Genomic DNA, 22,951 nt, shown 5'->3' with positions numbered 1-22,951 from the left:
GCACGCTCCTCGGCAAGTCTTGCCTCTCCACCTGTGTCCCCCGGGGGGGGGGGGTCCCACCGTGAACCCCCTCGGGCTCCCAAGGGTGTCCCCCTCCTCCCGCCTCACGGGCGGAGGCCCTAGCCCCATGGGATGCGAAGGTCCTAGCTGCAGGCCGCTCAGACCCCGCCCCCCGCGTGGCCCGGCGCTCTCGCTGCGCCGCCTTCCCGGGATCCCACGCGACGAAGCCCCGCCCCCAGGTCACCTGACCGAGGCCGACGCTCCGCCCACTGAGCGGCCCGCGCTGGAAGAGTGCGGGACCCAGGGCACCGCCACCGCCACCGCCTCCGCCACCGCGCAGGGGCTCCGGGACAGCCGGGAGCGGCCGCCTCCGCGCCACTGGACAGCGCTGCGGCCCCGCGGCTCTACCCCACCTTACAAGGGCCTGTGACCTCACCTGGCCCCGCTCGGCGGCCCAGACGCGAGCTCCTCCCCGCGCGCTGTCCTCCCGGCACCTGGATTTCGCCGTCCGTCCCGCACTCCCTACCCTTCCTGCAGCTCTCTTCCTTCCCTGGTGCAGTGCCCCGCCCCAGTCTGACATCTTTTCAGGCTTATCCTGTATCCATCCTTTGAAGACTTCCCGCCCTGCCTTCGAAAGCATTCCATCCTTCTTGGTTTCTACCGCTCTGTACCGGACAACAGCGCAGAGCTCTTTGTCCCGACACTTTGCTGAAATCGGTTCCAGGCTGCCCTTCAGAGGACTAACGCTTACTTTGGGAAGAGATGCTTTGTGTTTCTTCGAAGATCAATTTCTTGTGTGTGTGCATGCTGCAGATGAAATGTTACTGGTAAAAGACACAAAGCGATTTTTCACGGCTTGCCCCAAATATTATGTCGCTAAAACGTTGTACGAATCCAAGACAGTGAAATTAATCATTTTTAAGGTTTTTGCTACATTTACAGTCGTAAATGTTCTGTCAAGCGGAGAGCGTTTTGCAAATACTTTCCCCCTAAAGCTCATGATTTGAAGTGTAAAGGTAAATTTTCAAAAAGGTAAAATTCACATTGATTGAGCCAACCTGAGCTCTCCGTTGTTAACATTGTGGTGAGCAGCGTAGACTTTAGAGCTGGATCTATGCAAGTTCAATTATTGAGTCAATTATCCTAATTATTTACTGTATGCAGTGGGGCAAACTAAGCTCTCTAAGCCTCAGTTTTCTCATTCGTTCAGAATTGTGATAATTCAAAAATGTTTATGCAGTGCTCAAAAAATGTTAAAACATTTAATTACTTCAGAGATACTTGTGCCCATTTATATCTCAAATCCTGTTGTGTAGGCATTCTTTAGTACTTTTAACATTTACGTGTTTTATGTCCCTCAACAGTCTGTAAGTAATGAGTGCTGAGACCATGTCCTTTATTTTTGTAAACACCCCACCCTCCATTCCCTACTTCCCCACCTACCCACACACACTGTTTACAGTCCACCTCTGTTAATGAGCTGAGCCCATTTGCCATCTATTCATAAGGCATCAACTTCTAACGTGTAAGGATTATAATGGTTTCAGTCTGTCTGATCACCAGATTGTGGACGCTTCACAATCTTGAGCACTTGTAGTTTGTTAGTACTGAGTCTATTGATGAGTTAGTTACTGTATTAGTCAGTTTCAGAGACGCTCACCAAATAGCACCAAGAGTATAGTAGTTAGGATTAGATTCTTTCACCTAACAGAAAATCCCTAAATAACAGTGGCCTAAGCAAGATAGAATTTTATTTCTCACATTCGAGAGGTTCAGAGATGGTCACCCAAGGGTGAATATTGCTAACCATAGTTGCAAGGACACAGTCTTCTATTTTACTGCTCCACTGGCATTTATTCCAGTGGTGGCTTAAGGGAGAGATCACAGGCAAAAGACTCTCAAAAGATTTTAAGGTTATGCTTCTTGGATCCTCTCATTCAAATAATATGGCTTCTAAGAAGCTTAAGGCTTTTGTCCTTCTGCAGAAGCCCGAGGTAGCAAAAGATTTAGCTCAAAGATATTTATGGGTAGGGCTTTTATTTTATGGGACTGAAACCCAAAGATTTGCAGGAGATTCATAATTTTTTTTAAAGAGTATTGTAATTGTCAGAAACACTGCCAGCTTGGGCTGAAGGAGTCAGAGCATGAAAAGGTAAGACGTCTTTGGACCCTCAAGCTCTATAAGCAGGAAGCAGGCTGAGAAAACTATTTCCATGTAAATATATGCTACCTTTAATGGAATAAAGATGGCTTCAAGGGTAAAACCAAAAGCCTAGAAGATAGAATGAAAATCCATGGAGAATTATTCCCAGGCCTTTCATATGGAATTGCCAGCCTATACCCAAGTGACTTTCAGAACTGCTATGGACTGGGGGCTTCTGCAAACCTGTTTTCTGCCCCTTGAAACTGGAATGTCTCCCTATCTGTCCTGCCATTTTAATTGGTTGTTGCAGGAAGAGAGCGTATAGCTTTTTCCTTTAGCTCACAGGACTTCAGATTAAGAGGCACTATACTCTAGTGGCCAAATGTAAGGAACTATATCCAAGAAGACTCCTCTGCCCCAGGACCTATTTAGAGGACAAGACTCTGGACTTCGAGTGAATGCTATAATGAGATAAGACCGGGGGGGTCCTTGGGAAGGGGGAGCACTTGTTGCAAGTGAGGGAACTATGAATAAGTAGTGACCAGAGGGTGGACTGTGGCAGTTTTGAACTATGTCCACAAGTTCTTTGGTGTATTAGTTTCTTGTTACTGTAACAACTTACCACAAACTTCAACAACAATTTATTACATTTCTGGAGGTCAGAAGTCCAAAATTGGCCTTACAAAGGCTGCATTTCTGGAGGCTCTAAAGGAAAATCTATTCCTTACCTTTTCCCACTTCTAGAGGCTTCTGCATCCCTTGACTCGTGGCAACCTCACACTGACCTGTTTCCATCATTACATTTCCTATTCTCACTCTGACCCCCTCATGATTGTATTAAGGCTATCCACATAATCCATGAAATTTCCCTGTTTCTGCCCTTAATTACATCAGCAAAATTCTTTATTCCATGCCAGGTAACATATTCGCTGGTTCTGGGGATTAGAACATGGGTGCCTTTGGGAGAGGGGGATGGGCAGGGGCAACAGTTTCATCTACCACGGTGCTCATACCTTCAAGAAGTGGCATCTAGGTTCACGAGTTCGAGCCCCGCGTCGGGCTCTGTGCTGACAGCTCAGAGCCTGGAGCCTGCTTCCGATTCTGTGTCTCCCTCTCTCTCTTTCTGCCCCTTCCCCACTCATACTCTGTCTCTGTCTCTCTTTCTCAAAGCGTAAACATTTAAAACAAGTTTTAAAAAAAAGTGGCATCTGTTCCACGCTTCTTGAATGTGGACTAGTTGTAGCGGGCTACTTAACGAATAGAGTATGGTGGAAATGCTGACGTGACACGTACAAAACTACGTCACAAGAGATACTGCAGCTTCCTCCTGGCTCGCTCTTGGCTTCCGCACTTAGGGAGAAGCCAGCTGACATGCCGCAAAAACTGCAAGATCGCGTTTGTGGTTTTAAGCTGCTAAATCGTGGGGTAATTTATTATGCAGCAATAGATAACTACCACAGTCCCTCAGGTCCCATCCTGATCCGTGAGGTCTGCTTAAGTTCTGGCTATTATCTCTAGAGCCGGCCTACCTGAAGAAGGAAGGGGAGAGGAGAGGCACGCTCCCTTCCTAAGTGGCTCGCGATGGAAGTGGTATGCACCCCTTCCATTCACATCTGTCTACAAGGTGGACAGGGCAGCCTAGCTGCACGAGAAGCTTGGAGACATAGTATCTATTCCAGGCAGCCATGTGTCCAACTGGAAATGAGGAGTTCTGACTTTATGTGAGAAGAGGAAAACACATATGGGGGCACAATTAGCAACCTCTGTCACAATGGGGGATTAGAAGGGTCAGGAGAAGCAAAGTGGAGCATAGATCCATTAACATTTTTCCTAACCGATCTCTTCATTGGCCACCGAATGATATTTACACACCCAGCACTCTGATCTCTCCAAAGAAATCATGCCAATTGTATGAGTCACAGGAAAACCCAACTAATAGAAAAAAAAAACCCACAATGAATTGCAAAATTTTTTTTTCTTACAAAGCTGTTTTCAGGGACACTGATAAAGAACAATTTACTGTGGAGATTTTGCCTGAAGGCTGTTAAATCTCCTAAATGTTGCTTTCTAAATGCTTCTATTCTGTGAGCATTCTCCCGTGTATTGTCAGAAAATACACAGCTGACGGAAAATGTCTTCTCTGTGCAAAAGTTTAGAGAGACAGCACTATGGCAGCAATCGCAAGGAACACAATCATGTTAACTGACCTATAATTTTCTTTTCACATGCTAACTCTTCTTGGATAGTCTCATTAAGTGGATTTAAAAAAAAAAATGTTTTAAGTTTATTTTTGTGAAAGAGACAGAGCAAGTGGGGGAGGGGCAGAGAGAGAGGGAGAGAGAGAGAGAATCCCAAGCAGGCTCTGCACCATCAGCACAGAGCCCAATGTGGGGCTCAAACTCACAAACCGTGAGATCATGACCTAAGCCAAAACCAAGAGTCGGACACTTAACCGACTGGGCCATCCAGGCGCCCCTTAAAATTGAACAATATAGATAACCCCAATCATAAGCATTTAAAACTGCCTGTGTGCTTCAGTCAAACTACAAAATACCAGAAATAGATATTTCAAGAAATATGTTACAAAACCAAATAGAAATTATTTTTCAACAAGCATTAAATGGTTTTCTTGCACAGCATATGTTAGTTTCCTTACATCAGTGTGAAAAATGAATGCACTGTAATTCCAAGACAACTTGCTTGTAATTGATCCCAGTGGTCATTACATGGCTGTTACTATAGAGTTCAGACTACACAGGCCAAGAGCTAGGGGATTACAGATATGATTTGATATATAGCTTTTCATTTCATTTTCACATAAAGTCCTCCATTTTACCCAGATATGTAGTCATCAGTTACCATGAAGTAAATAAAACACAGTGTACCTACAACATTTCACCATAAAAGGTCTCAGTGTGTGTTCACATAATCCTTTTATGACGTCATGCACTGTAATGTTTTTTAAAAATGCACGTTATTTAAGGAATGTAAGACCCAAAGGCAAAGGTGATGAGTGTGCTGTAAAGTACTTCAACCCCACACTGTCAATGCTCAATACATTTAAAAATTTTTTTTTTCAACGTTTATTTATTTTTGGGACAGAGAGAGACAGAGCATGAACGGGGGAGGGGCAGAGAGAGAGGGAGACACAGAATCGGAAACAGGCTCCAGGCTCCGAGCCATCAGCCCAGAGCCCGACGCGGGGCTCGAACTCACGGACCGCGAGATCGTGACCTGGCTGAAGTCGGACGCTTAACCGACTGCGCCACCCAGGCGCCCCTACATTTTAAATAGCAGAAAGTGAAGCTGCAAATTCTAGAGTCTTACCCTATAAAGTGATAATGCTAATAATTCCGATATTCATCCCATCTCCTGTGAATAAAAGGTTTTCTTAGATGCCTGCCAAGTATCCTGTTAGTTGGGTTTCTTTCCCTGTGATTTTGATCTAGTACTTCTTTTAGTTTTTCATGGGAATTTGTGGCTGTGAGGGAACCAGAAGCCTCTGATCACTTAATTTGGAAAATGGATCAAAAGTGGATTTTCATTTTGTGTGGGCAGATATTCGGTTCTCTTAATATACCCGCCAAGCTATATTCATAATCTTTTAGGAACTGAGATGACTTCACTGCAAACTTAGTAAGCCAGAAGGACAGGTAAGTGACTTCTTAAGTCAATGGTTCTCAAACTTGAGTCAGCAGCAGAATCACAGGGAGGGCTTGCTGAAACACAACACTGGGCCCGGCCCCATCTCAGATTTTCTGAGTTAGTAGCCCTGGGGCGTGGCTTGTGCATTTTTATTCCTAACAACTTCCCAGGTGATATGGAGGCTGCTGGTCCTCAAACCACATTTTGAGACCCAATTCCTTAAATAAAAGTTGGGCATTTTTCCCCCTAAAGCTGGGCATTTAAATGATCCTGTCAATAATCTGCCATCAAGCCTTTATTGTACTGATTTATGCCTCCTGCAAACAAAACCTAGGCTAAACTGACAGTCTGTTCTATTGAGATTGCACAAGTTCCTAAAAAATCCCCAATTAAAAGACAAAAAACTCCAACTCTTAGAACAGCAATAACCTACTCAGTTTGAAAACATTACGAAAGTCTAAAGAAACGCTCTGGGTTCTGGAGTAAACTTCAGTCCCCGTGGTGGTCATCATTTGGTTACATTTGGAAACAGGCTTGTTCTAAAATAATCATTTTTGAGGCGATGACATTTACTCTTTTCACCCAAAGAAAACAGAAATAACAACACAGGAAGAACTGGGCAGCCTTAGGTCAATTCTTTTTGGAAAGCACATTTAATTTACTGTTGCACAATTCAAACAGAGGGGGTGGTTAGGAAGTCAGGAAGGCACTTAAGTCATTTCCACCAGGAATACCTAACAAAGAGAAGGATCTTGAAATCATGGATGGTCTAGGAATATCTGAGAGAGAAAGAAGGGATTCGTTATGTGACAACTTGTCAGGAGCATCCCAAGCTTCCCATTACTATCCACACACCCTGAGACTGAACATAAATTCTCTCCAGATGAGCTGAGCACAAATAAATAACTTCTTTGGGCTGTGCTGATACCAAGATACTATTTAGATGTTCACCCTACGTGATGCCCAAACTGACTGCCATTTGCTGTCTCGCGAACACAGCTACAGGTTCTCCCCGCATACAAAGAGCATTGGTCTTTTTTTTTTTTTAATCTTCATTTATTTTTGAGAGAGCGTGAACAGAGGAGGAGCAGAGAGAGAGGGAGACACAGAATCCAAAGCAGGCTCCAGGCTCTGAGCTGTCAGCACAGAGACTGATGTGGGGCTGGAACTCACGAAATGCGAGTTCATGACCTCAGCCAAAGTCAAACACCTAACTGGACCACCCGGCGCCTTTTTAAAGCCTAGGAATCTCCTTCCAGAAGCTCAGAGAAGAGTCCTACTGATTTTTTCATCCTTTAAATATATGTTCTTCCTCCTTTGATATAGTGTCCTCATATAAACCATCTTATCTAAAGAAAAGGTCCAACTACTGCTTTAATGGACTCTTGACTCAGTAGCCAAAGGGTATAGTTAGGTTCTAAACTTCTTGGATTCATTATCGACCCTCCCCTCCCCCATTTACCCCTCTACTGTACTACCATCCCTTTCAGTAAAGAGTAATCCATGGGTGAGACAAGGCTCAGTCATTTGCCCTACTCCGAATTCCAAGGCTTATTCTCAGTGTTAACACACGAATACAGAATACACATTTCAGCTACTTCTTAATGGATTCCTCTCCCTTATATGTGGATGCAAACGTGTGCAAAGTGAGCTAAGGAATAATAAACTAAGTGGAGCTTGAGTGCTACATTAGGAAATGTGACTGCTAGCAAACATCGGAGAAGGGGCTCTAAGAGAGGCCAGAATGAGGCTTTTTCATTGAGAAAGGTGACATGGAATGACATCTGCTCTTGCAAAAGCCGGTCTCTCAGATCTCCCAACTTAACAACAAAAAAAGTAGTATCAACATCTCACGGAATCTTGACTGTATGTCTGATGCCACAGTAAGTCCCAGCATCTCAGATTATCGATATTGAAAGACACCTTCCAGACTGGCTGGTCCAAACTATCGTTTTTCAAACTAGAAAACTGAGCCCCGAAGGGAAGGAAGAGAGGCTTGCCTTAATTAAGGGTAAAGCTTCCTCAGCTGCAACAATGAGGCCAGGACTTACATTTTCTGATCGTCAGACCACTGTCTATAGCTCTTTCCTTTTTCTTGATGAATGGGGGGTGAGGGTGGTGGTTAATGTTTAGACCAATGTGAACACCAAGGAAGCAACTGCTAGGAGAAAAGAACCACTTGTACCCCTCCTGCTCAGAAATGGCCCAGCATGCCCGGGGGGCCATCCCCACAGGCTCCCAGGATGAGAGAGCCCCTACAGATCCAGCAAATGGGCAGCAACTCCCTATGAATGATGCCAAGTGGGAGGGTCTGTATCCATCCCAAGTCTGTGTGGGGTTGTTGTTGTTTTTTTTAAATATGCTCCTTCCTCCTCAAATAAAACTACAAAATACAATGCAAATGTGTTTCTGGACATGTTCCTTTAGATTAAGCAAGCCTCATCATGGTTTCAGGTGACCCAATGAGAAAAATAAAATAAAACTGCACTTGTGGCTCTCAGATTAAAGACTGAGTTAAAATGAGGTTGCCCAGCCCATAGGAGAATAGGCCACACACGCTGATCCAACTGGCCCATCATTCTAAATGTGGCACATATGCCCAGCAGACTCAGAGACCCATGGGAATGATTCCTTCACAAGACAGCCAAGAGGTAGATAAGTGCAATCAGCCCCATGGATGGATGTAGCACACAGAAGCACCAGATTGGGTGTAGGGGCGGGGGGGTGCCTTGGACAAGGGGCAGAGGGCCTGAAGGGCGGGGCCAGATCTCTGGCTCTCATCACAGCACTCTCCCTGGGAGGAAAAGCGTCCGGTCATGAAAGAAATTCCCAGTATGTAGCAAATGTCTACAGCAGTGAGAGTGTGGACGTAGAAGGTAAAGAGGTGATGCTGATCTAAGGGTAACACGCGTCCTCCGATCGAACTTCTAGGGTGGGGTGTCAAGGAGACAAATCTGAAGGGTGATGATTATGAACTGGGGGACTCTGGCACATTCATCCAGGCCATGCATGACCCCTGAGTGGCCTTCCCACCCTCACTCCCAACAGAATTGCTGGCAAGGGCTCCCCTTGTGAGAGAACCATACTGGATTGAGGGGATAGCGAAAGACATAGGCAACTCTGATGGCTCCGCTTGCTTCTGATTTCTCCTTCAGCCTGAGGGAAGGCAAAGGAGATCAAAGTCCAGATGACACAACAAGGCTGCAGAGCCCAGCATTTGCTATCAGAGCTGCTGAGCGTCGGACCCAAGAACCGTAAACTCAAGGCAGAGTCAAGGCCCCTTCCTCTGGAATGAGAGGCTCAGCCCTGCCCTTCTCTTCGGGAGAAATGGCCGGAAAAGGAAAGCTGGCTTCTCACTGAGGTAATGAACAGTACCTGCTCAGCTACGTGGGTCACCCTAAGGTTAAGCAGGAAGGATCCCTGAAGGAGGCATTCTGCGGACAAAGGCTGAGGAGCTCCACGTGTCTGGACACACCTCAAGTTTTAAATTACACACTCCCCCACATGCAGCACACTCACGCGTACACACGCACAGAGACCCACACCTCCACATACTGACATTCTTGTAACCCACCCCACTCCCAGCCCCTGATCCTGCCCCACAGATTTCGTTCCCTGTAAACATGACAGCAGAGGTGTCCACAATTCTGGGACAGCCTGACAGCGAATTGAGGATGACTGCTTGTCATTAAGTGCCCCGGTAGGTGATGTTGGTGAAGGTGGATGTGGCCTCTTTATACAGTGGGTTGTTGGCCTGCGGAGAGAACAGAAATGTGTCTTACGGTGAATTCCTCAATTCTTCCCTGCCCTCAACGATTACATTTCGCCTGAAGAGTTTACCCAAGACACCTTTCTCTGGGCTACACCATCCATGAATCGCTTAATGCTCACTGTAACCCCATATTCGCTCCTGAGATGGGAGTGGGTAGGAAATAAGAGGAGAGAGAAAGTGGAATGCCATTGTGCTGCTGTTTCGAAGGGGTTGAATTCAACCCATTACTTTTTGGTGATCCCCAAACACCTCAGTACCACTTGTAGCCAGTATCTATTTCCTGCTTCTCTCCTGAATGCTCTCTTTTGCCCTTCTCCAATTTTTTTTTCTTTTGTTGTGACTATGCTGGGGGATGCGGGCAGAGACGAGAAATGTAGCAGGTGGTAGCTGAAACACAGAGGATAGCTTTCACTCAAAATAATTTTAATTTGTTCTCATCTCATCCTTCCAAGCACTACCCACTGTCATGTTAGCAGGAAAAAATAAGACCCTCACTGGGTTGCCCAAATTATTTTCTAACAAAAAGTGATAAATCCCATAAGATCTGGCCGTCTTTAGGAGTCCCATTTCAAGAAATACAACACATTCTCATGTGCCGCTGAGATTCCAGATTTCTACACTGTACGAACAGAAACATCTCAAGTTTCTTGGGACCCTTGAGTACCAAGGCCTGAGGTGACCATCAAATGAGAACAAACTTTCAGCCTCCCGCTAGACATTCGTGGAGTCAAACAGCCATTTTGGAAGGTCCAGAAAAAAAAGTCAGAATGTGGAAGATGAGCCAAAGGAGAACAGAGCAAAATTAAGTATATAGAAAGTTCTCAATAGATGCTTGATTGAATGCAATCAGAATAAACTGCAGAGAGGATATGTTTTAAGAGGCTGGCTCAAAGAGTCATTTCTATCATAACTTGATTCCCTCCCACAATTGGGCAAGCCGTTGAACCTCTCTGTGCTCAGTTTTCTTATCTACAAACTGGCAATAATAACGTTCCCCCCCCCCCCGCCCCGCATCATTTGTACTGTCTTCCTCAATTAGAGAATATGTTTCCTTTTGATTATGTCAGTGTCCAGAGCAGAGCTGGGCCCTACCTGTACTCAGTCAGTTCTCACCGATGGGACCTATTGTCACTGTGTGGCAGGGAGAGACTCAGGTGGTTTTCAGGAATAAAGACAACAGGACCATCTCCCAATTTCCACAACAGAGACTAACTGGGAAATTATGGTGCTGGCTGAACCTGGCTCCCCTAAGTACCTATTTCCAGTTGAGGCTCTCAAACCAATGACTTAAGAAAATGCCCAGCCCCGACTCTTACTGTGTCCCATTTTGCTCTGGCTCGCTCTTCCTCAAATTTAGCAAACTCCTTCCGGTCATGGATGGTGATGAGGAGCTTCCAGATGAGCAGAGTAGCAAGGCCGATGAGCAAAATGGCCCCCATCACTGAGAGTAGGACCACCAGGATGTCAGGACCCTTGGGACACTCTGTCAGGAGAGAGCACAGAGCAGGGACGTTGTAAAGGCAACTTGACCAAGTAAGAAATTACTAGAAATCTCTCTGAGGGAAACAGGGCTTACAAAATAAATCAAAATTTTTAAAGGGGGGGGGAGCACCAATATTTAAGACAGCAATAATCTGTCCTGAGTAGTTTAAATTAGAGGTCATAAGCAGGTCACCCCCAGTAGAATCTAACCTACTCAAGTGTTTATTAAAAAGTTGATTTTATGTTAACTCTACCGGATTTAAAACAAAAGCTTGATTAAATTTTTATCTTGTTGGCAGCATTGAATAATCAGGAGATTATCCCCCTAAAACATCAGATTCTTCTTCTTCCCTTTAAAAACATGAATAAATAGAGGCGCCTGGGTGGCTCAGTCAGTTGAGCGTCCGACTTCGGCTCAGGTCATGATCTCACAGTTCGTGGGTTCAAGCTCCGCATCAGGCTCTGTGCTGACTGCTTGCTCAGAGCCTGGAGCCTGCTTCAGATTCTGTGTCTCCTTCTCTCTCTGCCCCTCCCCTGCTCATGCTTTGTCTCACTCTGTTTCTCAAAAATAAATAAAAGTAAAAAAAAAAAATTTTTAAACATAAATGAAAAGGTCTGGAAACACTGCACCCACAGGGCAGCCCTGGTTAGATGTGAGTAGCTGCTGTCCCCTTTAGATGGGACACATTTTCTAGTTTGCCAGACTTGCCACCACCCTCTTTTCTCCACTAAACAGAGGCAACATGTAACTTGTCATGGAGGCTGTGCTACTGTGGGCTCTGGAGCTAGACCGCCAGGGTTCGAATCCTGGCTGACAACTTACTTTGCTATGTGACCTTTGATAAACTATTTAACCTTTCTGGGTGTCTGTTTCCTATCTCTCCATGTTTAAAATGGAGAAAGTAATAGCACTGAATTCCAAAACTTATGAGGAATAGTTAAATATATACTTTTAAAAATTGTTGTTAACGTTTATTTATTTTTGAGAGAGACAGAGACAGAGCATGTATGGGGGAGGGGCAGAGAGACAGGGAGACACAGAATCCGAAGCAGGCTCCAGACTCTGAGCTTTCAGCACAGAGCCCAACACGGGGCTCAATCTCACGAACTGTGAGATCATGACCTGAGCTGAAGTCGAACACCCACTGCGCCACCCAGGCACCCCAACTTATTTATTTTTTTAATGATTATTTATTTTTTAGAGAGAGAGAGAGAGTGCGCATGAGTGGGGGAGGAGCAGAGAGAGAGGGAGACACAGAATCTGAAGCAGGATCCAGGCTCTGAGCTGTCAGCACAGAGCCCTATAGGGGCTTGAACCCACGAACTGCAAGATCGTGAGCTGAGCTGAAGTAGGACGCCTAACCAGCTGAGCCACCCAGGCATCGGGCTCCATGCTGATCATGAAGCCTGCTTGGGATTCTCTCTCCCTCTCTCTCTCTGCCCCTCTCCCCAACTCGTGCACACTCTCTCTCTCTCTCCCACAAAATAAATATTTAAAAAAAAGAAACCTGTAAAAATAAATAAGTTAAATATATTTAAAGAACTCAGAACTCTGCCTAGCACAGACTCAGTGCTCAATAACTATCAGCTACTGTTATTACTCGTGTTCTTGTTACACCTGACTGTTTTCACTAATTTATTTGCCTAGCTCCTTAGGCATTTGTATTTGTTTCTCTGGTTTGGATATGTACATCTCTGAGGGCTGGGAACCTCATGACCTTGTTAGCACACTTAGAGACCAGGAAGCCTGCCAACCCAGACAATATTTTGGGTTCCTTCCCAAAATATTTCGTCATCTTTAATCCTAACCCTATTGAAAGCCGACTTCCTGTTCAACCCTAGTCAACAACCAACACAGACAGAGGTGCATCACCCCTCTGAAGACCAAGCGGACTGTGCTGCAGAGCTCTGCTTCCCATAAACCACAGGTGTCTGATGGGTGACCTCACTCCAGTAACTTCTCAGGTGTTATGTAATTAGGTGTTTCGATATACGGGTATTGATGGGTCTGGAGAGGTGGTCATGCCCACTTTCCACACTGTCTCCCACCTTCTTCTCTAAACATACACCCTATGCTCACCACACATGACCCAAAAACAACCACCGATGCAGACCCAAGCTGGCTATTTCCCAAGCTACCAAATTATAACCTGTCTATAATTAAAGGAGCATCTGGAGAGAGGCTGTGAGGTTCCAGTGTCTGAGTTCCCAGGAGTGAAGGGCACCAGCTCTCCCGGGAACAACAATCATGAATTCTTGGGAAGAGAGGGCTGACCCTCAAACCTCAGAGTGAAATCTCTTCAATTCTGCATGTCAGTATGGGCGGGACAGGTAGAATGTCAAGAGGTCTTCAGGCAAAAACGTCTATTAAGCATTTGTCCTGAAAGGAGTAGATGGCAGGATTCCTGGAAGAAGATGACGAGATCAGCTGGTCTCTAGAGAGATCTCTCAGCCACGGTGATGAGGACCCATCGTGGCGACCCAAGGTCAGGAAAGACTGGGCAGGGCTAGCAGGTTTGGCAAAAGCACAGGAAATCCAGTTAAACTTGAATTTCAGATAAACAATAATTTTTCAGCCTAAGTAGGTACTAAATGTTGAATGGGACATATTGTATTCGACGAGGCAACTCTATCTGGGAGTGATAAGGACCCAGCTCAGCGGAGCCCACTCCACGTAGTAGGCTGAACACCACCCAGTCAAGGCCAAGCCCTTTGGCAGTGCTGTCTCTACTGCCTTACAGTGGCCCAGCCCTTCAGGGGGACCATCCGCAAAGGCATGAGTTGGGGAAGAGAATGAGAATAATCCCCTCCTATGCTCTGGGACCTCAGATGACACATTCTGCACAAAGCCAGAACCCCTGAAAATAGTTGGGGGCGGTAGGTGAGAAGAGAGGTCAAATTCAGAATTCCAGGGCAACAAGATGGGGAATATGGGTCTGGGGCCCATCTCCTCATGTGGAGGATGGGATCTACATCAGAAAAGCTTCTCCACCTCCCACCCTGGGGGGTTATTTGTACCAGCTCAGGTTATCACCATCTTTCTGCCTCATAATTCCAGGTAGTGGATTCCAGTCTAAGAATATCAAGCCAAAAGATTTTGGTGTTACAGCAGAAGCACCTGCAAGGATTGTTATAGCAGAGATGAAGTAACGTTAAACCCCAAAGCAAGAACGTACTGCCCTTCAGAAATGAGAAAGCACAAAGGTGCAAATAGGGCGAGTGTGGAAAAATCCATGAAACGCGTTAACACAGGTGGGCGGGAAAGTGTGAGGGGTCATGGCCAAATAATCAACATGTGCTCCCCCACAGATACATACCCAGACTCTGCCCTCTCCCCTTCCCATGTCAGCTTTCCCTTGAGTCGCTAAATCAAACTAAGGTCATACCCTTTCCTTTACCTTCCTTCTCCCTTCTGAAGGGTGAGAGCCCTGGGAAAGGCAGGTGAACAATATCACGGTAGGGGGCGCCATGCTCTCCGGTACCCATGCAGCCAGCAACACCCTGGCTGACCCGGATGTAGTAGAGCTTCTTTCCACTGTCACCTGCTTCCTTCTCCAAGCAGCCAAAGTTCTCCGAGCAGGTATCAACATGTATGCAAGCCTGCCTGTCAACTCGAATAATCAGTCCTAGTAACTCATTCAAAACCCGTTTACTAAGTATCTTCTCTGTAGATGACTGAGCCAAGTATGGAGATACAACGATAGATAAGACAGATGGTTCGTGTGTTCGTGGAGCACGTGATCTACTGAGGGAGATGGGTGATTAAAGAAGCAAGTTAATGGTGGGATGAAGGCCCATCTAAGGGAAACACAGCTGCTCTGGGACTCAAACAGGAGCACCCAACCGAATCAGAAGAAAGGATGATGGAGGAGGTCTGAGAAGGCTCACTAGGGGAAGTGATGTGTCCAAAGCAGAGGCACTCAAATATTGGGGCATCTCACAACTTCCAGGAGCACTATTCAAGAACACAGAGACTGGGGACACCTGGGTGGCTCAGTCGGTTAAGCGTCTGACTTTGGCTCAGGTCATGATCTCACAGTTCATGGGTTCGAGCCCTGCGTTGGGCTCAGAGCCTGGAGCCTGCTTCGGATTCTGTGTCTCCCTCTCCCTCTGCCCCTCCCATCTTTCCCTCGACTCGTGCTCCATCTTTCTCTCAAAAAATGAATAAACATTTAAAAATGTAATAAAAAATCAAATAAAAAGAACATAGAGGCTCATGGAAGCAGCATGGGGCTCAGGACTCTCGATTTTTTAACAAGGGGAACATAGAAAAGTTTGAGACCCACTTTCGTAAAGCAGGGGCCAGCAAGCTATTGTCTGGGAGCCAAATGTGGCTTGCCACCTGTCTTTCTAAATATACTTAGGCTTGTGCATTAAATATAGACTATGGCTGCCTTCCTGTTACAATGGTAGAGTAGTCATGGCAGAGACCACAAGGCCCACAAAGCCTAAAATATTTATTTTGAGAGAGATTGAAAGCATGAGTGGGTGAGGGGCAGAGAGAGAGAGAGAGAGAGAGAGAGAGAGAGAGAGAGAGAATCCCAAGCAGGTTCCACACTGTCAGTGCGGAGCACAATGTGGGGCTCAAACCGATGAACCGTGAGATCATGACCTGAGCTGAAATCAAGAGTCAGACACCTAACCAACTGAGCCACCCAGGTGCCGCCAAAGCCTAAAATATTTAACCCCTGGCCCTGAACAGAAAGTGTTTGCTGGACCCTGGTCTGAAGGAGGATTTGAAGAAATTTCTACAGCTGTAGGAATCAACTGACAAGCAACCAACTGACTTAGTCTCTGCCTTCAGACATTGTTCCTTCACTCATAGAAGCTCCTGTCTACCCCCGCCTTGGCACAGCCCTTGTCCCTCAGCAGTATCACTATCAATTTACATGTCCCTCTCCCCCTGGCCTGTGAGTGCCACATCTGCTTTATCTATTGTTATATTCCCAGCACCTAGTCTACCGCCTGATATACAATAAGTACTCGAAAATATTGTCTAGTGATTCATAGCTTCGTCTGTTGCGTAAGAGAAAGGAAGGAGACGGGGGTGGTAAGGGGAAGCGAGCTAATCTACTACGCTGGATGGCGACAAACCTGTGGTTGGTCTGTGTATGACGGATGAGCTCCTCCTGCTTCCAGAAGGCTGTGAGAGCAAGCACTATCTTTTCAGTGCTCAGAACACCTTGGGTTGGTGCCTCAAACCCAGTACTGTGTCTCATGGTGACCCTGGTAAGGTCAACACCTCAAAGCATCAGGCCTTCCTCTGAAGCAGCGAACAGGTTGCCCTTGGCAACCACCTGACCTTAAGTAGAGCAGATGCTGAAGTCCCAGACTTTAAATTCCTCACTTCTTAATACTGTCACCTCAAAAAAATGCCAGGATGTATTTTGTCCCTTGGTGGGATCCATATCTACCTTCTTCCTTTCCTTACCCACCTTCTTTTTCTGTCTCCTCAATTACCAAGTCACTTTCTCACTAAGATTGGTATTTAAATATCTCCCACACCCAGATGACAGGCCCTAACTTACCACTTGTAAGGTAGTCTTAACTTGGCTGTTCTCTGTAAGAGGCGTAATGGGTGGAAATCGCTGCCTAACGTGGCTCTCCCTCTCCCTATAGGTGCAGCGTCAGGGGCCCTGGTGGTTCACGCACCTGGCTCCTCTACCACATAGAGAATGGACTTTCCACTGGAGTCTTCATAGTACTGGAATCTGACAACACAGTCATCTTCATTCTTGTACGTGCAGTTCACTGCATCCTTGCCAGTATCCTCTGAGGAAGGGGAAAATATGGGAGAGTGAAAAACAAGGCAATTCCTGGAAGACAGGGCCATCCCCAAACCCCAGTCATGGGACTTCTGAGAAAGTATGCAACAGGAAACCCTATGCCTGACATTAGGCAAGATGCCTAGATTTGAGATGGCTGTTGTGCCTGGCAATTGCCTCTAGATGACCCTCGCTGCTGAATTTTGTCCCTCCTGGACCCTTTTTGGTTCGTATTCCTTCCCTTGGAAGGGACATGACAGAACACATGACACAGTGTGATTCAAAGCCTGGCTCTACCACCTATCAGCTGCGTAATATTGGGGAAGTTACTTGACCTCACTGGCTCTTTCTTCATCTATGAAAGGAAAAGGATAACCCACCTCACAACACTGGTAGAGAACTAAATGACGTCAAGTGAACAGTACCTAATACAGAAGGGTGTTCCCTTCCCTCTCTTTCCTTTCCCTCCTGGCTCAACTATTCTCAATAGTTTGTTGGCAAAGCCCTTACATTTCTTCCGTTTCTGCGTCTGATCCAGTGTTCCTCTCCAGAGCCAGCCTCTCTTCTCTGACTCCCATCACTTTTTTGTAGGCTTCACCCCTTCTAATTCTGAAGCCTGTTATTCTGACAGGGAAACTATAGGTGCCCCTCTATCATTTGCACCACGTCCTATAGTGATGCAACCAGACAGGTAAAACTGACACACGATGACGTTAAGCAAATGCACCAAGGTCAACACAAGTACGTGATGGAACAGAACTAAAACAGGAGTCTCAGAGCACACCAGACTTGAACTCAATAAGCCTCCCGAAAACCAGTGGTATAAGAGTACAGTGGAAAGAGTAAGGATTTCCAGATTCAGTTCTAAGCTTAACTTGTTCGGGCAAGTTATGTAGCTTTCCTGAGATTCAGTTTCCTCATCTGCAAAATGAAGATAACAACAGTACCACAGTTCTACTCTACTAGGTGGCTGAGAAAAAGACAAGATCATGTGTATGAAAAGAGACTTGCCTAACTTTTATAAGTTACACAATTCCATACAAACAAGCATTTATCTTTATGATTATCATGGCACGGGGGTAGGGGGTAAGAGAAATACGTTCAACTAACCTGAGATTCCCCTCTGGTCTAGGTAATAAAAACATCTCACATCTCTCTCAGCAGTCTCGCCCACCTGAGCTAATCAGAGCATACCGATTCTCCTCAGGAGGAAAAGCCGTCTCTTCAAACTCAATCCCCAAATCACGCCCCTCACCTCCCCCCCCCCCCCCACCAGCCCCACTTCTGATATTAGCCAAACGATCCAGAGAGCTGACCCTTTTCTGTAACACCCCCAGCCAGAAGCCGACTGACTGGCTGTGTCTCACTGTGGCTCTCACTGAAAACATGTTTCCTGCCTTCGTGAGAGACAGCTATCTCAGGAGAGATTGCCATCTCCCGAGACCAACCAATGCCTAGCTGACCCAGATAACCACATCAGATGTGCTGACAGCGACAAAGATTATCCCCTTTTCGGTCAAGGTGAAATTCAAACTAGAATGACTGCAGGCAAGAGTTTTGCTCACCACTGTATTTTTATCTGCCTTATTCTAGGAAGGGCTCCAGAGAGCCGAAAAAGGCTACAGCATTGTGATTTTAGCGAAAATCCGTAAGGGTGAAGGTTTCCCTCCAAACGAGCAGAGCAGTATGCCTGGGCATTGCTTAACACTCTCAGTTAAGTAAACTCAGTAAATGGTTACTAGCCTCCTAAACTGACGTCACCTAGCCTAGGTTTCTTCATCCGTAAAATGGGATGCATTGTCTTCCTTTCCCTGGGGAGGTCAAGTTAGGGTTGATTTCTACATACTTTAAAAGTTGTCTGTAGGGTCTTGCTGAGTCTGTGGGTTCCAGGAAGCAGCAGAATGGGGAGGGACTGTGGAACAAATTAGCAGAGGGCACAAGAGGACTCAGGGAAGCTGGCCTTTATTAAGTGCCTCGTGTGCAGCAGGTCTGTACAACATGCCTTTGAGGCAGGGATTACTCTTCCATTTTACTGATGAGACATAGACACGTTCTGGGATCAACTGAAAACTTCAGCAGCCGCATATGTGCGCGATTCTAAGACATGCTAAACTTACTGAGCTCCTTCACAGACTCAATCTCATCACGACAGTAACGGCTGCAGGTATTTTCTTTACGTAGGTCTCCCCGGTCAAATTTCTTACACTCCACACACTCCCTAAAAGAGAGACGACACAGAGATTAAGACAAGGGAGGAGAGGGACGCCTGGGTGGCTCAGTCAGTTAAGCATCCGACTTCGGCTCAGGCCATGATCTCGCCGTCTTCGAGTTCGAGCCCCGCGAGTTCGAGCCCCGCGTCAGGCTCTGCTCTGACAGCTCAGAGTCTGGAGTCTGTTTGAGATTCTGTGTGTCCCTCTCTCTGCCCCTCCCCCAGTTGCACTCTGTCTCCCTCTCTCTCTCAAAAATAAATAAACAAAAAAGACGAGAGAGGAGCAAACCTACGTGTGTGTCAGTCCAGCTCTGACCTCCACACACCAGAAAGCTGCCCCACCTCGGAAAACAAACACCGAAACAAAAACCCCTGTAAGGCAATTCTGGGGGACCCAGAGGGTCGGGTCTGGAGTTCAGGGGTGGGAGTTCCTCCTCACCCAGAGGCAGGGCCTGGCAGGCAGAAGGCCCCAGTCCCCTCATTAAACTTCTTCATGTCCCATCCGAGAGTGTGACAGGAGGTGAGGCGTGTGCCACTTCCAGGAGCCTTAAAGGCAGAACCGGTCATGTAATCTGGGGACCCAGCACAAAAGAAGATGTCAGGTCCCTTGTTCAAAAATCCCTAAGCATTACAAGACAGTGCCGGCAGAGCGGTAAACCAAGCATGGGGCCCTTCTAAGCACAGGGCTCTGTACAAATGCACAGGTCGCATGCCTATGAGCCCAGCCCTGCTTAAAGTGGCAAGAGAAATGGCAGGAGCTTCCCCTGACCCCAGATGAGTGGAGTTTGTACTAGCGAACATCTCCTGTTTCACAGAATCCTTCATAACTCCAGCCCAACTCTCCCACAGGATCGGAACATGGGAACGTTCCCCAGAAGTTCCCTGGTTTAGCCTTCCTCCCAACTCAGGGATTCAGGATGCCATCCCAGGAGAGGGGGTTCTCCAACTGGAGTCCAGCGGGTGCTACTTTGGCCCCTGCACGGTTGGCTCTACCTCCATCTTTGCCCAAACTTTTCCGTGGGAAGAGGAAAGCTAGCCTCTTAGCTGCAGCGGACGCCTCCTCCTGAAGCTTTGGTGAATAAGAACCTGGAGGGTTGGGGATTCTAGCCTGGGGGGCCCCCTCCCTCCTTCTAGCACCCGACTGGCTCCAACTCACTTCTCTGCCCACTCACTTCTTAAAGGTGCAGGCATCAGGGCAGGTGGGGCACTTCTCACAGGTGTCCCCATAGGAGCCGGGCTGGATGCACACGCAGCTGCCGCACTCACACTTGCCCCGGCCGCTGCACAGCAGCCCGTTGCTGGACATGCAGGTGTCGGTGCGCGTGGTGCAGTTGCAGTAGAAGCCGGTCCAGTCGGAGTCACACAGACAGTCCCCACAGCTGCACTGGCCGTGACCTGAAAGCACACAGCCCGAGGGGGCGGGCAGCAGGTGAGGGGCCCCAACCCGCGGCTCAGCCTGCTCTCCAGCTTTACCCTCATCCACCCTCCTCCCACGGCCACTCATTAACACCCCAAGGAAGCGTCACCACCTTCTATCCTTCTAGCCTCATGCTGCTAGCTCTCTGCCTTGATGCCCTTTCGTCCTGTGATCGCTACCAAACTCCCACTTACCTTTCAAAGCTCAACTCAAAAGTTCCTTCCTCCCCATAACTTTTTCTGACCTCCCCAGAGCAAATTAACTGTCTACTACGTGTTCTCTCAGCACTTACATATACCTCTATCTTAACCCTCATGACCAGCCCATTTGCTTGCCTATCTGTTTCTCTTTCTAGATTTTGAGCTCCACAGTGAGAGAGGACATATCAGTTTGTCCATCGGTAGGGATTAGCGTAACGCCTGAAATACAGTAGGCATGCAATTAATGTTTCTTTATCCATTTATGCAACAAATATTTATTGAGCTCACGCTGGGCACTGGAGATTCGGCAGTGAATGAGACAGGAAAGGTCCCTATTACCATGGAGCTTATGTCCTAGTTAAGTTCCTGGGTAGGGTGCCTGGTGGCTCAGTTGGTTAAGCATCTGACTCTTGATTTCAGCTCAGGTCATGATCTCACGGTTTGGTTAGTGAGGTCAAGCCCTGCGTCAGGCTCTGGGCTGACAGCCTGGAGCCTGCTTGGGATTCTCTCTCTCCCTCTCTCTCTCTCACAAAATAAGTAAATAAACATTAAAAAAGAAAAAAAAATCCTGGGAACCACATACACATTCACCAGCATGTGCCCTGTGTTGTATTATCACAGTACTGCAGAGAGCCATCAGCCCTAGTAGGAAAGACCTACTCACTTTACTGCATGAATGTAGGAATGGGAAAGAGAGATTGGGGTGGGGGGTAGGTTGGTTAAATGCAGGTGTTAACTCTCAGTGCTACATCCCCCTAATCACTTAACAAGGCTTGAAAACTTGGCTCTCCCAAACTCAGAAGAAAAGGTGACTCATTCTCAAGGATTCCAAATCGGGAAGAAGTGGATGAATAATAAAAATCTGACTGTTAATCAGAGGAAAGGCAGGGAGCCAAGGGGAAGTAACCTCAACGGGTCTGAAAATCATGTCACTGTGTGAGCGGATGGGCCCCAAGATGGTGGAGGAGAGCGAGGTGCATAGGCTCAAACAGACACTAGCTGGCATCTTCTGCTCCCCAGGGACCCCAGTGGGTCTGACTAGCGGCCCTTGGTCAATGAGTCTCTCTGCCAGTGATCCTAGCACCATCCTCTAGTAATACACTTGAATTATACTTGGATTATACTTGAATACACTGGTATTCAAGACTCAGACACACCTTCGCTGCTTTGGAAAGAGATGTCTGCTTCTTTCTGGATGGTAAACATAAGGTCAGCTGCACCAGCTCCAAATATCTGGAGAGTAGAGCCCGCTCCACCCGGAGGCAAAGGGAATGGTCTTGTGTAACCTTTGTCCACCAGTCATTGGCCAAGGTCTGAGGGCAAGACGGCTCCTGTCAGCTGAAGATAATTCCAAGGAAGGGGCAGCTGTGAGCCATTATCAGCAGCCCTAACAGCAGCTGGAGGGGCCCCGCAGTGTCTACTACAAGCAGCTTTCAGTGGTGGCTCCCAAACAGGGCAAGGCAGACGCCACAGAGGTCTGGCTGCCTCCTCAGAAACCCTTGTCCCATAGTGTTTCCTTTGTGAGGCCAAACAAAGTAACCTTTGAGAAGATGGTCTGCCAGGCCAGCCACGGAGCGAGGCTGGAAGTAGAGTGGCAGGCCGGAGCCGGCAGGCCGAGCCCCAGCCCTGGCAGGGTCAGCCCTCAGAAGGAAGCTACAGTGTGGTAATGTCACAGGACTGGCATCCCTCCAGCAAAAGGGTGGCTGAGCCTGGGTTCACAGCAAAGTCAGAGGAGGAGGGTGAGAAATGAAGAGAGAGTGTAAGAAAGAGGAGGGAAATAGAAAAGAAGGCAGCAGGGGAGGGGTGGAGATGAGGGAGGGGGAGGGGTAAGGGAGGAGCAAGTATTTTAGGTCAGAGGCAATGACCTCTCCCTATAGAGCGTGACCCCCAGGCCGATGCTCAGCCCCACTCCTCTCTGCCTTATGAGCCGACCCTTTATCTGACATCCTACTTCCTCCATGAAGCCACCCAGGCCTCCTCTGTCCACACTGAGTCTCTCTCCAGGAGACTCCTATAACATTCCCCAGGGACAACTCACTTCTTTTCTTTTTTTAATTTTTTTTAAAATGTTTTATTTATTTTTGAGAGACAGAGAGACAGAGTGAGAGTGGGTGGAGGGGCAGAGAGAGGGGAAGACACAGAATCGGAAGCAGGCTCCAGGCTCTGAGCTGTCAACACAGAGCTCAATGCGGGGCTCAAACTCACAAACCACGAGATCATGACCTGAGCCGAAGTTGGACGCTTAACCAACTGAGCCACCAGGGCGCCCCAAGGACACCTCACTTCTAAGATCTGGCACGTTCTGCCTCATGTTGTGA

The 22,951-nt window shown here is 47.2% G+C and overlaps 1 protein-coding gene across 1 annotated transcript in view; it reads right to left on the bottom strand.

The window, feature by feature from the left end:
• Positions 1 to 6,422: 6,422 nt before the first annotated feature.
• LOC112862191 (integrin beta-3) overlaps positions 6,423 to 22,951 on the bottom strand; it is a 55,371-nt gene continuing 38,842 nt past the window's right edge. The window contains exons 11-15 of the mRNA XM_086687640.1: positions 20,189 to 20,411; positions 18,925 to 19,025; positions 16,695 to 16,814; positions 10,877 to 11,043; positions 6,423 to 9,542 (exon numbers count right to left, since the gene is read on the bottom strand). Coding sequence (XP_086543766.1) covers positions 9,477 to 9,542; positions 10,877 to 11,043; positions 16,695 to 16,814; positions 18,925 to 19,025; positions 20,189 to 20,411 — 677 coding nt within the window. The 3' untranslated portion in view covers positions 6,423 to 9,476. The remainder of the gene's footprint in view (positions 9,543 to 10,876; positions 11,044 to 16,694; positions 16,815 to 18,924; positions 19,026 to 20,188; positions 20,412 to 22,951) is intronic.

This window comes from Puma concolor, chromosome E1 (genome assembly GCF_028749965.1).
Source record: "Puma concolor isolate L17-30 chromosome E1, mPumCon1.1.hap2, whole genome shotgun sequence".
NCBI classification, from domain to species: domain Eukaryota; kingdom Metazoa; phylum Chordata; class Mammalia; order Carnivora; family Felidae; genus Puma; species Puma concolor.
Note: the sequence above shows the minus strand (reverse complement) of the source record. Positions and strands in the feature narration are given on the sequence as shown.